General features: G+C 42.4%; 1 protein-coding gene across 16 annotated transcripts in view; it reads right to left on the bottom strand.

The window, feature by feature from the left end:
- robo2 (roundabout, axon guidance receptor, homolog 2 (Drosophila)) overlaps nt 1-14,791 on the bottom strand; it is a 252,930-nt gene that overhangs the window by 36,374 nt on the left and 201,765 nt on the right. For 12 of the 16 annotated variants that reach the window (XM_047593319.1, XM_047593318.1, XM_047593324.1 and 9 more), the window contains exons 6-10: nt 10,648-10,784; nt 9,522-9,533; nt 5,547-5,671; nt 3,780-3,951; nt 398-603 (exon numbers count right to left, since the gene is read on the bottom strand). In XM_047593319.1, the coding sequence (XP_047449275.1) occupies nt 398-603; nt 3,780-3,951; nt 5,547-5,671; nt 9,522-9,533; nt 10,648-10,784 (652 nt within the window). The remainder of the gene's footprint in view (nt 1-397; nt 604-3,779; nt 3,952-5,546; nt 5,672-9,521; nt 9,534-10,647; nt 10,785-14,791) is intronic. The other 4 variants (XM_047593320.1, XM_047593323.1, XM_047593331.1 and 1 more) reach the window with 1 other exon arrangement.

Here is a 14,791-nt window from a genome sequence, read left to right as displayed (position 1 = left end):
GTCAAGCGTAATAGGTATTCCGCTGAGACCCTTTCGGGTGGGGAAAGGAAGATGCGAGCCTTTTAAATTTAATCTACACTAAACATGTAGCCGTGTACACATGTGTGTGTACCTATAAGTGTGTATACATCCTATCCTACAGCTGGAGTCCATCCAGCCGTGCGCAGCTGAGCCCAGTTGGAGATGCCATATGTCTAAGTGAAGTTACCAAACTGTTTTAGAATAAAATCAATCCTCTCTATTAATCATTTTAATGCTACTTCTTGCTCCTTCTATGGCAATCTTAAAGATGAACTAGGCCAGTGTCATCTTTTAGAAAACACAGCAGGAGCTAATATATTAGCTGCCAGTGAAAAAATGGAGTTGCTCCTCTGACCTAAAGAGTGAAATCCTTTACCTTGATGTTTTTGATCTGCAGGCTGCCCACCTCCTGCAGGGACATGCGGGGGTCCTTCCCTAGCAGACTGACCCCATCCTTCAGCCAGCTGATAGAGGGGATAGGGTCTCCGGACGCCTGACACTTCAAGAGTGCCACACTGTCCACCCCGAGAGTTTGATTGGATGGGCCTTGGCGTATAATGGGCGGGGGTCTGTCCGTGAGCACTGTGACACAAAGGACAGAAAGGTTAAGAGGGATGACGGTGTTCACATAAGGCGTGCGACTCACAAAAAAAAAAAAGAAAAAAGGCACCGATCATAAAATATGCTGGGGGTGGATGTGGGTGTATCATAAAGTCGACTATTTTCTCTTCAGGTCTTGTAATTGTGCCACAGAACAATGAGCATATCCTGTATTTCCAGGAAGCACGGCAAGAAAAGCTGAATAGCGTTTTCTAGTTTTATTGATGTGGCAGTGGGATGCTAAGCGGTTTCCAGTTACTGCCTGGGTAGCCTTATTTTTATACACTACCCTAGACTCTGTGGTGCAGTTTGGCGGTGAGACTCTTGCCTATTGACTCAGTGTGGTTCAGATAAATACTTCATTATGTGGAGCGTGGGGCACAATAAAAGGTAAATTTCAAAAAGTAAATGTTGCTGAAACCACCTCGTGGTACTCATCTGGGATTCTCCAAATCTTTACAGCAAATAATCAGCCCTATTTTTTTTTCCACTTTCCCTTTAGATGTATGCAAGTGCTTTGATGGCTTCCATTTATATGAGCAAATTCATTTGTTATAACGTGCCAAAAAAAAAAAGAAAGAAAAAGCCCGTGGCTTACTTCTATGAAATAGTAGGTGTGTCAGAGGTGATCTCTGAGAGATTTAGCACTGTAGCACACCAGCAGTTTATATATTTAGAGTTGAATAATGTGGAGTCCCCCTGGCATCACAGAACCCACGTTAATTAGAAAGTATGGATTAATGATGTCAGACCTGCAGGGGCTAATTACCAAGTCTACCTCAGTAACCTTTCAACACATTATCACACTCATGCTTCCGCCCCTATTTTTCTCTCTTGCAGTCATATTATAACAAAAGGAAGCAGGTCTTGGCAAATCTTTTTCTTTTCTTTTTTTTTGCATTATGGTCACCTATGCCAGTAGAGAATAACTGTGCAGAAACCCGATATATTATCCACCGCTGGCCAAATGTGGCACATTAATTCCACTTATTTGTTTTTAGTCCTCTGTAAGGTGGTGATTAGGGCCAATGTGATCATATGAATCAAAAGTAATAATGTAAATCTGAAACTAAGCCAAGAGAGGATTTAAAGCGCCTGCTACTAGCCGGGGGACTCACTACACTGCTGTTTTGTCTTCAACAAACTGCAGGGCGGTCCTTAATGAAGCGCGGCTTTTACCTAAAGATTTACACTGACGCATAAACGGGAATCAAAGACTTTCACTGTGTGATGTGGATCCAGGTCTGTCAGTGGCTGCTTAATTCCACGACTTCCACGCGTCCCCCTCACTAAAGAGAATTCGATAGTACGACACATTTTTAACAGAAGCAACTGCGCAAATAGGAGGCATCGTGGCCCGCGTTTGATGCGTCTGATGTACCGTATGTGTTGATGACACGTAGGAGTGACAAAGGGAGGAGGGAAAGCTCGGCTGAAGCCTTGGGTCTGTGGATCAGGAATTTCTCATTACGGATCTCCTTGAACTCCACAGACTGCTGGAGGCACTCGGGGCAGTAAATCACAGGGAGACTGCAGCAGGTGTGGCCGTGACCTCAACCTGGCCGCCCCCCCCCTCCACTCCGTCCTCCTGCTTTTATGATCATTTTTTTATTAACATGTCATACGAGACACATTTTAGCAGAAAAAATATGATAGTTTTGACTTAAAAATGCAGTAAATACAGAAATTAAATCCGATCAGCCACAACATTAAATTCAATGACCGGTGAAAGGAATTAGTAATCTTTGCAATGCAATGCTGTGCAGAGAAACTAGTAGTGGTCGTAGTATACAAGTAGATGCTATTTGGACTTATTTGTACCTCCCGCCTAAACATTGTTGCTCACCAAGCACCCCCAACCCACAGCAATGACACTCCCTAATTGGATAATGTAGCGTTGCACACCTAAAAAATAAAATCTGAAGAACACCTTGAAAACATGAAAAATAATCGGCTTCCACACTCCCCACACTCTTTTTCCGTTTGTGTGCGGCAAAAACAATTTGAGGCAGGTGGTTTTAATATTGTGGCTGATTGGTTTTTCTTCTACGCTCGTGTTGCAGTCAACACTGTGAGCTGAATGGCCATTGCCTGCATCTGCATGCATACCTTTGTCTGCATTTATAAGGCCAAGCTATCAAAGTGTCTGAATCTTTGTTGTTATTAGCTAAGAGGAAAATACTGCAGTAAAAGTTCCTCCCACCGGTTTTGATCAAGGGAAGACTGATCCACCTCCAGTGCAGACTTGTAAGCGTAGTAATTAATGTGGTTATATGTGTGTAACGCTGGTTTCGGGCAAATAATTTTCATTGTTCTGACGCATTTGTCTGCAGGCCCCTCCCTTGCAAAAGAGACCTTGAGGTTTTCTGAAACAAAAATGCAAATAAATTAAAAAGCGATGTTGTATTATTGCTGGCATTTGAAGGACATACCAATTTTGTGCCCGCCCCAGACAAAGTGGTGAAAAAGGTGTTCCTGTGGTGCTTTTAATCTTCCTGCTAGCAGGTACTTCAGCAGACGTATGGATAGCCGTCTATCTTGCCATCGCAGCTGAGCAGATTAGATGCTCCCACGCCTAGCAGGACCACATAATTCATTCCACAGAAAGCTATTGTCACTCACTCACTCAATCTCTTTCTCTGTGTCTCTTCCTCGTGCTCCCTACCTTGTACACATACTTCTGCCTCACTCACTTACCCAAACACTGACCATTAAACTTGAAGGAACTCAAGGGCAAAGCTTTATTTCATTTCCAAAAGGAGGGGAAGAAGAAGTTTTTAATTAAATAGTGTCAGGGAAAGAAAAAAAAGAACTGAAAAGGCGTAGAGAAAAAACACAGTATCTGAAGGTCGTGGGCGTACAGGCTTTTCTTAAATGGAATTTATTCTTGAATGTGGAATAACTAAAACTTACTTTATACTTGTATACCTAATGTAAACTTTGAAAGCTGTTAAAGTGAAAGTGAAATCCCCACTTAAACTCAACAAGGCAAGAAAGATGTTGCAGTAAAGCGTGTCAGTCTGAAATCCGACGCCTTTAATGTCATAAATAACTTGTTTGATGACGGCGCACCAGCTTCACCCTGTTTCTACTGCTGTTAAGGCATGTGTGCAGCAGCGTGCTGGCAAGAAAGAAGTTACACGTCAGTTTTCCCTCACCATCTGTGACCTCCAGTTGAGCCTTGGCGAGGATGCTGCCTGCAACGGTCAGGGCCTGGCAAATATAGTAGCCAGCATCTGCCCGCTGCACAGATGAGATGGTCAGATCTCCGCTGGGCGACACCGAAAAGCGACTGTTGGGCTGCTGGGGTTGGTTGGGAAAGAGTAGATTCTGCAGGAAGTGGAACAAACAGCCAATTAGAGAGAACATGGAAACAGAAACAACCTGGAAAGATGACAAAACCGCTCACACACCCACCGCCATAAAACTCACACATATATATACTGCGCGCACGTACAAAGCATTAGGCTATTACCGCTGCAGCGTGAGCAGGCTTTCAAATCTATCACTTGGTTAACCAACCTCAGAAACTGCAAAACATGTATAGAGTTTGATGATTTGGTTTCATATTTATTCTTGGGCCAAGCCAGAGGCTCCACTCTCTTACAAAGGCCTGTTTTGCTTCATGACTACTTTCCTCTCTGCCTTAATTCCACAGTGGTTTTCGGTTGTTCCTTTTTTTTTTTTTTTTTTTGTTGCCCAGAGACCACCTATATGAGCTGAACTTATACTGAACATACTGCAATATATCTAATAGCTAAAGAGGGACGTGCAATTATGACTTTCAGAGTCAATACAAAGCACTGATGACGTTGCTTTTCTGATAAGCTACGGTGACGCCGATGCTTTCTTTTATTTTTATATGATCCCCGAATGGAACCTGCTTACATTAGCTCCATTTAATTACACCTAATGAATTAAATGCAACACATTACGCATTGAAAAAAAAAAGGCTACACACACATCCCACACAAAAGATATGTACACTCAATTATCCTCAATTATGAGGAAAAAAAGGTCTTTGTGTAATCTAATTAGTAAACTTAATTTGCTTTCATTCATTATCTCAATAGATATCTCGCATGCCCTCCACATCACTGTGGTAGAGACCAAAAAAAAAAAAAAAAACCTAGAAAAACACAAGGACAAAGTCAAGTGCCGAGATGTTGAGGATGTGCAACAGCTTGTTTGGAAGCATTTGTACTGTAATCATTTATCATTTCAAAAGCCTCATCTTTAATAACATGGTGAGACACATGTCAGATAAAAGTTCACAACATTACTCAGTGTTTCTGACTCATGGCACTTACGGTCACAAATTGGTGAGTATTACCCAAAATATTCCGGTGAACGTGTAACCGTGTGTCTCACTTTTGTTCGCTATTTATTTCAAGACAACTTTGTCGGAACTGTTGGCCCGAGGGCGACGTGTGTGTGTTTGCATGTTTCAACCGTAGCCAGAGCTGAATCATATCTCTGGCTCATCTACAAGCCCCGACAGGCTCCTAATTGGCACCGTAGTTGACCGTTGTGAGGACACCCAGGTATTTGAATGGGTTATCTGCCCGTGTGAGGGATAGGATCGTTCTTATCAGTTCAGGGTCACAGAAAACCGATTAGCACTTTGGCAGACACACTGTCGTTCGGCTGCTCCTGAGAACAAAGGTGTATCTGTGTGTCTGCAGTAAAGATACTGATGGCAGATAGTGCAGTTTGAAGCGCTGCGCGTGTGTGTGCGTTCAGAAAAGAGAATAAGCGCGTAGCAGTTGTGCGTATAGCCAGAGGGGAGGGATTCAAACAAAGTGTTGATATCAATAGATGAACAGCAGATAATATGAGCTGCGTACTAGCGATGTGTCTTTACCTGTAAGAAGTAATGAAAGGTATTAAGTTTAAAACGTTTTATCTAGACTTTTTGATCATACCTGACTTCCTTCCTTTTGCCAGAAGACAGCAGGCTGTGGATTTCCTTTGGTTTCACACGGGAAGGTGGCAGTTCGGCCTTGTGACACAATTTGGTCCCTTGGACGGATGACGAACTGGGGTGCAGCTGAAGTCGAAGGGTCAAAGAAGAAATGTTAGACCGGCATTACATATACTGAGACCAAACATCAGGGCTGGAAGCGATCAGGGCATAGAGACTTCAAGCAAGAACAAGCAAATATACCACACCATCAAATCAAAAATGGGAGTGCCGTACAGAGCTTCCATGCAGCGTTTTTCTGTCTTTTGCTCTGAACAGGGGAGCCAGGGACTATCGTGACTATCACTGCCACGGCAACCAGGTTGGCCATTCATCCAGGTGAGACTACAACTGAATGAATGACAGTCACATTGGCATTCAGACAAGAAAGCGCCTCAGTCACGATGGCGTTTAAATCTGAGACAACACATAGGCACGCCCATGCCCTGGAGACATCCAAAACCACGGTGTACACAGGTATAGACATAGAGGGTTAATTGCGTCTGGCTTTCCATATGTATGATTCACTCTGCATCAAGAATGCATCTCATATCAAAGTCCAGATCTGACGTGGCTTGATACATCTTCTGATCAAAGCTGTATCAAGAGGGAGTGAGACTGTGTTTACTTCTATTACTTCAAGCTAACACCCCTCCATCAAAGAGAGAGAAGGCTGGAAAAGCTCTCAAAGTTTCAAATCGTAGCGTGAAGCTTTCTCAGTCAATATTCACAACTCTATCAGCAGTCAGGCCAGTTGTCACAGGCTCGCACTCGGGACGGAGTGAGACATTTCTGACTGACGACTTGACAGACGCGGTTCAATAATAAAGAGAGGAGATTAAAGATTTGATACGGGTTCTTCTGGTGTGCAGAGTCGCCTCCATTTACTCCCTGGTCAATCCTCGATGGTACGTCAGGTCATTTATAATATGACTTACAATTACACAGATTAACAAAATGAGCAACTGAATTACCAAAATAAACAGTATTAGTTTAGTTAACTCAGGTAAGGAACTGGATGTCTGGATATTGTGAGAGGTAATGTTCTGCATGAGGTAAGTTCTCCACTTGTTTGTTCTGTGGCTGTCACTGGGGGCCGTGTTTACAACCGCCATGTTTGCCAAGATAAGACATCAACGTCAAGTCTATTATAGGAGGAAACATGGTTCCTGCAGAGGTAATGAGAGTCAACAGATTAAAGACCCCAAGTTGCAGCCATGACCTCACGTTAGAGCTGACAGCGGGCTACAGACAAACAATATGAGAAATGGGAACATTTCGAAAGATTAAACTAAAGTTTTATGGCAAAAAATGATGACTTGTTGCAATGCAACATCTTGCACCCTTTCTGTTTCTTTTGATTTCTTTGTAAGTCCTTTCACTGGTTTCACCAGCCAGCTGGTTCTGGTGAGACCAAACTCTTCCCATTTGGCTGGTTTCTTCATGTAATCCCTTTTTGGGGGTGTGTATTTGTCAAAGATACACACAGTTGGGAATGGTACAGATGGCAACAGATTTACTGCCTTCCCATTTGGCCTTCTGCGGCTTGGATATCTTGTGGCTCTCACAATGCTGGGCTTGATACAGAGCTCCTAAATCATGTTCTGGCAAGGACTCCATACCCTCCTTTTCATCTTCTGCTCTGTTCCACCCCCCGTACACACACATGGCATTGCTAACTACTCACTAAAAATATGGTTTCACACTTTACAGAATGGTTCCTATCACTGTGCTGACCAGGCCTGTCCTTCCTCACACGTCTTTATTAGAAAATTCTCGCTCACATTCAGACTTTCACGAAATGGATAGAAAGGAGTTTACTCAGTTTATTTATCCATATTTACTTATTACAAGGAACAATTATGTGGATGTTTTTTTTTTGCTTGTTAATTTTTTTTTCTAGTATGATGGTTTTCAAGTGAATAACAAATGAAAACTCAATAAAAGATAAAAATTTCTTTGTAAATTATTTTTTTTTGGAACATTTAATAAGGCTACTAATACAAAAAATTGTTGACCTCAAATCCAATCTTTATATTTATATTAAGGTGCAATTAAAGGCTGCAAAGATGGGCTAAGATTAAATATGTGCTCAATTAATACCTGCAACTTTCATTTTCCTTTCTATCTTTTAAATTACATTTGAAAACTGAATCCGCATTGGAGAGGTGATGGGGATGGACTTTAAAATGAGATGTTGGCCCACTGAGATGAGGATCAAAAAAACTCAGGTGTATCAAGGGGGAGTCTGTGTGTGTGGCGGTTTCGTGGCTCGGGTCTCGGGGCTAACTCATCCTGGATCTGTTTTGATTCCGAGACCCTTAATGACACATGAGAAGCTCCTTCCTGTCCCCTCCTAAGGAAACACATGATCAGGGGGCTCATATTTAATTCATGACAAGTCACATCTGCCTGGCTCAACATAAAACAGCAGTCAGGGTGAAAAGAACAAATGGACAAAGAGACAGAGACTCATTCAGCACACTCACATTTCTTCCTCCTTTAAAATCCCACATTCAATCATATTTTATTCAAAAGTTGACAGCAATTACTGCCTCTTCCTACAGGCAGATTGAATGTGTAATTTCCTCCATCTTCTCGGAAGCTGACAGTTTGACAATTGTAGGACAGCCACTGCTGTTTTGGCAGCCGAAGTCCTGCGACTCAGACAGAGTCTGTTTTTTTTTCTTTTTTTTTTTGTCTGCCAGTCAAGCTTGTCTTGACACAAACTTCTGCCGTTCTTTTCCTCTCCATTATTTGCCCTCCTGTTCGTGCCCTCAAAATTACACCTTTCTCTCTCAAGATGCTCACTTCCGCTTATTCCCTCTAACGGTCGAACATCTTAAGTGTATCCAATTGGGTTCTACCTTGACCTGCCTCTATCTGTAGGGAAATAAAACGAGATTACCAGCTCTGTGTTGCGGGGCTCAGAGGAAAGAAGCTCGTCCAAAACAAGCAGATCTCTGCTATGTGTTCCAAAACTCCACAGATGGCCGCAAGACATGCAAGTTAAACACGTCCTGGACCATATGAGATGACAATGTCTGAGACTATTAGACTGCCAGCCCACTCAGTCTTTAAAAAGAAAAACATGCTTTAGAATTTAAAGAGCTTTTGGTTTAGAGCAACACTGTTTTTTTCTACTTTGAAGTTGAAATACACCTATACTAAGGTGTTGGAATCATTGATGGATCTCCAAATTCAAGGATGACAGAACACTCACATTTCACTTTTTATTATTTCATTTTATTTTGGCTCACATCACAAAATATATGCTGAAATGTTCTGGCACGGAGCCTTCCTCAGAGAGAGTTAAAGTTATACAGGAATGAATTCAGAGATATACACAGTCGCAGAGTCAATACACAGTTCACGGTACTGCCCAGTTATCTGGGAACCGAATATTGTGAAGTGAGCCAAAATAAAGAAGCGAAGTCTGAGCATTTTGCTTTGTGGACAAGCATCCGTTTTAAATTTGTTCGATTGAATATGAATTTCTAGTTTGACTTCACGGTATCTGGCCAATTAATTTAGATTCCCTAAACATATTGACATAATCCTCCTGAAATTAAAGTGAACTCACCCTAGTCTGGACTCCACATGGAAGCAAAATCAATATAGCATTTCCTTTGAGCTTTGATTTCTTTCAGGCTTGCACCCAAAGTACGTACTGCATTGTATCAAGAGACAGACCTGAGTAATAGGTCGTATTTCCCATGTTAGTAATTGAGGCAGAGCAGTAAAATCCCCCAAATATTGCACGACTATTCGGTTTTCTAAACAGCAATTGTAAGAGACGACGATTTGATGCAACACCCGTGTTAGTCCAGTACGGTTATGCTAAAGCAATGGCAACTGATTGTCAAGCAGTCAAATGCAGTCGTGTGTATGGAGAAGGCATGCAGGATGGGGTCAAATCAGAAGGATGGGTACTTACCGACGGGGCGAGCTGGAGACACAACAATGGTGGAGTGGATACATACAAAAAAAAATTTAAAAATAAGACAAACAAACATAAAAAAAAAGAATAGAAATCAAAATCAGAATGAATGGTATGTTGTTGTTGTTGGGGCCAACACACTTCTGGAACAGTTTATGCACGACAGAGAAGATCCAGTAGTTTTGGTCCACTGTCCTCTGATGTGACTGATGCAGACAGTCTGGTGTGTTTTTTTCCGGCCATGTTCAAATATCTATGAGTCTTTTTTGCTCTTCAGGGACCAAGCATTTAACTGAAACGTCTCTGTCTGCATCAATGAAATCTGCAATATTATGGGCGGTGTGTGTTTTTGTCATTGCAAGACCAATATGTGTTTGTCACAACTACTGATGGAGCGAGCAGGAGGAACAGAGAGAGCGTGTAGAGACTCCATCTTCTGAATTGCTAACAGTCAGGAGGAAGAATTTCTGCAGGCAGTGTGTCCCCAGTGTTTCCTCCGTGTCCCTGTGTGTCCCCACTGTGAGGTAAAACACTAAGCTGTGTCTCGCACAAATCTAGCTTCCAAAAAAGCAAAAAAAAGATTAGTCAACCCAGACCTTGTTTTACCTCCCTCTGCCCCCTGTTGTCGCTCTAAAGCTCTCCGCAGAGACTTTAAACACATGGGTTTAATGGGAAGAAGAGCGGTGAAAAGAGGGAAATTATGGTCAGAATGTTTTTATTAACCTTGCAAACCCCAGGTGTGGTGCTGACGGTTTGCACCAGTAATCTGTGAAATGGCTTTGCTGACTGGGTGGTTGCGGCGTGGAGGGGGGGGGGGGGGGGGCGTGGCCGGCAGACCACCACGACGAGGGGGGATGGCGGCAGAGTGTGTCGACGCTGCACTCGGAAATGTAAATAATTAAAGAGATTCATAGACTGTCTACATCTCTTTTGGCTATGGGAGTCAGCGCTGTGCGTTTCCATTTGTGCAAAGGAGTCCCCGTGGCGCGGACCCCCCGATCTAAACCATCGTATTGGTGCTAGTGAACAATAACCTCAGCGATCCGTGACGTGTCTGTGCGTTGTTGGTGTAAGGCATTGTGGTGGAAGGAGAAAAAAAAAAAGGAATGAAGGTGTCTCATACCTCTGACTGTGAGAGTGGCGGAGGCCTCCAGTTTGCCCACGCGGTTTTCTGCCATACAGGTGAACGTGCCCTCGTCGTTAACGGAAGCCTTCTTCACCCTCAGCACATAGTCGTCCTTGTCATACTTGATCTCATACCTGCAATCAAAGATAGAGCATCGTGAAATACTTTGTTTAAATTATATATATTCTTTAAGTACATCACTCTGTCAAAGAAGAATAACAACCACTGGCCTAATGGCAGCAAAAGATGGAACCACCACATGCGCAGGACATGATTGGTACATGACACAAATTATCTATCTGGAAATTACTACAGCCAGAATTCAGAATGTTTCAACAAGAAAAATATTTTGGTATACAGCAGCAGCGGAAATCAAAACCAGAATTGCAATTGATCACAAGAAAAAAAGGAAATTCCAAGTTGTCTGTTTCTCATTTAATACAGATTACTAGAAATTAAGATCCAGCATTAAGCCTGTAACGAACAAATCTTGCTTCAGCATTTCGTAATCATTTTCCAGTGTGGAGAAGCCCAATTGCTCATTCTGACAAAATGGAGAATTCGAGGAGGAGGATCAATTATTCAGCAATGACACACAGCACACAGAGATGTATGCATTCAGTTGGAAACCTCAAAACCCATTCAAGATTCATGAGATGTTTCTTATATATGCACTACCAGTCACAATTCCTCATTGAACTGAACATATACAGTGGGGGAAATAAGTATTTGATCCCCTGCTGAATTTGTAATTTTGCCCACTTCCATAGAAATGATCAGACTCTGGTTTTTATGGTTGTTTACTGGTTATGGGTATAGACAGAATATCAATCGAAAATGCATAAAAAACACACAATCTAAAAGTTATAAATTGTTATGTATTTTATTAAGGGAAATAAGTATTTGATCCCCAACAATTCACTTAGAATTCAGGCTCCTACAGATTGGCTGGTGCGCATGTGGCACACAGCTGTGCTCAGTCAACTAATTACCAATACTCTGATCTTAACTCGTCATGTATATAAAGCACACCTGCTCTAAGAATCAGTTTCTTACATTCCAACTTCTACAGCACCATGGGCAAGACCAAAGAGCTGTCAAAAGATGTCAGGGACAAGATTGTAGACCTGCACAAGGCTGGTATAGGTTACAAAACCATCAGCAAAAGGCTTGGTGAGAAGGTGACAACTATTGGTGCCATTATTCGCAAGTGGAAGACCCATAAAAGGACCATCAACTGTCCTCGGTCTGGAGCTCCCGCAAAATCTCGCCTCATGGAGTGAGGATGATGATGAGAAAGGTGAGGGAGCAGCCTAAAACAACACGGCAGGAGCTTGTAAATGATCTGGAAGCAGTTGGGACCTCCGTCACCAAGAAAACAGTTGGCAACACACTGCGCCGTTATGGATTGAACTCTTGCAGTGCCCGCAAGGTCCCCCTGCTCAAGAAGGCACATGTACAGGCCCGCCTTAAGTTTGCCAGTGAACATCTAAATGACTCAGAGAAGGCTTGGGAGAAAGTGCTGTGGTCTGACGAAACCAAAGTTGAGCTATTTGGCATTAACTCGACCCGCCGTGTTTGGAGGATGAAAAAACGTGAGTATGACCCAAAGAACACCATACCCACGGTTAAGCATGGAGGTGGAAACATCATGTTTTGGGGCTTTTTTTCAGCAAAGGGTACAGGGCAACTCCACCGCATTATGGGGCCAATGAATGCAGCCATGTACTGTAACATCTTGGACAAAAACCTCAGCAAGAACACTGAAGATGCCTCGTGGGTGGGTTTTCCAACATGACAATGACCCAAAACATACTGCCAGGACAACAAAGGAGTGGCTCAAGAAGAAGCATATTAAGGTCATGGAGTGGCCTAGTCAGTCTCCAGACCTTAACCGATCGAAAACCTGTGGAGGGAGCTGAAGCTCCGAGTTTCCAAGAGGCAGCAAGAAACTTGAAGGATTTAGAGACTGTCTGTAAAGATGAATGGGCCAAAATCCCTCCTGCGCTGTGTGCAAACCTGGTGACCAACTACAAGAAACGTCTCATCGCTGTGCTTGCCAACAAAGGTTTCTCTACAAGTACTGACTTGTGTTGTGCTTGGGGATCAAATACTTATTTCCCTTAATAAAATACATAACAATTTATAACTTTTAGATTGTGTGTTTTTTATGCATTTTCGACTGATATTCTGTCTATACCCATAACCAGTAAACAACCATAAAAACCAGAGTCTGATCATTTCTATGGAAGTGGGCAAACTTACAAATTCAGCAGGGGATCAAATACTTATTTCCCCCACTGTATGTTTAAATCATATTCAGGGCTTTTTGTCTGTGTGCATAACTGTGTTCAATGAACACATATAGGGCCACATCTTATGAGTGAATCAATATAGCAGCTATGCTAAGGCAAAGCTGTCCCGAATTTCAGTTCCACTGTGGTAATCAAATATTTTAGCAGATCTGGGTGAACTACAGTCGTAGAGTTGGAATTGATGGTTTAGGAGTGTGCCGTTAAAGACGGTGGGGCTGTGTGATGGTGGTCTGTCAGGGTGACAAATCTCTGCTGTCCACAGTCCGTTACTCACACCTCTGCTAACGACTTTGACTTAAAGATTTTGTAAGAAAAGTCAACACTCTTGGTGGAGCCGGTGCAGTATATGTGCAGCCCAGGTTTTTCCTTTTTTTTTTTTTTTTCTTTTAATGTGAGAATATTTCAAACCCACTCAGGGGCTTTGAAGAAAAGGCCGGATAGTGTTTTACTCTTTTATTAAAGCGCATGCCAACGTGCCATAAAACTCCAAACTTGTCGTCCAACAGCTGTTAAAAACAAATAAAACAGCCGGGAGCAGCGACGTCGGCCCAACACTGAGCTAACCCTTTAGAGATTTAAAATACCCGACACAGAGCTGGTGGGGAATAAACTACCCTGGCCATGTTCACTGTAATGACGAAATATACCGTCCAGTCCAGAGACTCTTTTATGTGTTTTAAATAGGTTTTAGATGACAATAGAGCTTTATGCCACAGAGGAATACATTGCACTGGGCACTGGCAGAACATATAATAGATGTTTTTTTAAATGATTTGTTTTTATATTTGAGAAAAATAAAGAGATGGAGATATGCACATAATATGAGGAATTACGTTTGCACTGGATAACACCTTGGATAGTTGGGTCTGTAAACAAACTTTTTCCAGGTTTACAGTAATACTTTCTTAAATGACTTCAAGGTAACAAAATGCTACGGTTCATTTTCCTCAGAGTGGGAAAGACCCCCTGCTCAGGTGCACTTGATGGCTGTTTGCCACTGGCTGGCAGCTGCAAAACTAATGTATCCTGTCTATCCGTCTCTCTCACTTTTTTTTTTTTTTTAACCTGCTGCTATGAACAAGCATTCAAAGGCAGCTTTATTGAAGTACATTCCTCAACTATGACTGCCAGTTCCACCTCTCCACACAGGTACTTAAGGAGCCATAATGATTATTTGACTGAGTCATGACTGAATGCTTTGTTCTAGAGACAGGGGATGTACAGTTCAGGTAATGCCTTGGGAGGGGGGGAGGGTGGGTCCTGATAGAGCATTTATTGTTGAAATCAAGTGCCATCCGAAGGAATGATACGGCACATTTTTGGAACACAGCACATGAAAAACAAGCCAATGGACAGAGTATCCTTCGGTGCCCTGCTCCCCAGATGGGTTGGATAGAACCACATGAACTCCTGACTTTAAAAGAGGAAGTGGGCAAAAGAGTGGCAAGGACAAGTAAGGACTTAAACCGAGCTATGATTAGAGAATGAGTAAATTATTCCCAGTGTTTTTATCAGCCCACACTAAAGAGACATGCCAACAAAGAGGCTTTTGCAGCATTTTTCTCTGGCTCATTTTCCATCTAATCTTATTGAATTAATCAAAAATGTGAACTAAGTTGACTTGATGTTGACACAAGATAAATTGTGGTTGGTTTACCACACACATTTACAGTCCTCCTTTCATCGCCATCAAAAACAAGTAAAAATCTTTGTAGGACAAAGCGTTATACTGTTGGAGAGCTTGCTGCCAATGCTTGCTAGTTCAGTTCCTGTCATAACATTATGACCACCTTCCTAATATTGGGTAGGTGTCCATTGTTCCTCCA

The sequence above is a fragment of the Mugil cephalus genome, chromosome 9 (genome assembly GCF_022458985.1).
Source record: "Mugil cephalus isolate CIBA_MC_2020 chromosome 9, CIBA_Mcephalus_1.1, whole genome shotgun sequence".
In the NCBI taxonomy this organism is placed as follows: Eukaryota; Metazoa; Chordata; class Actinopteri; order Mugiliformes; family Mugilidae; genus Mugil; species Mugil cephalus.
Note: the sequence above shows the minus strand (reverse complement) of the source record. Positions and strands in the feature narration are given on the sequence as shown.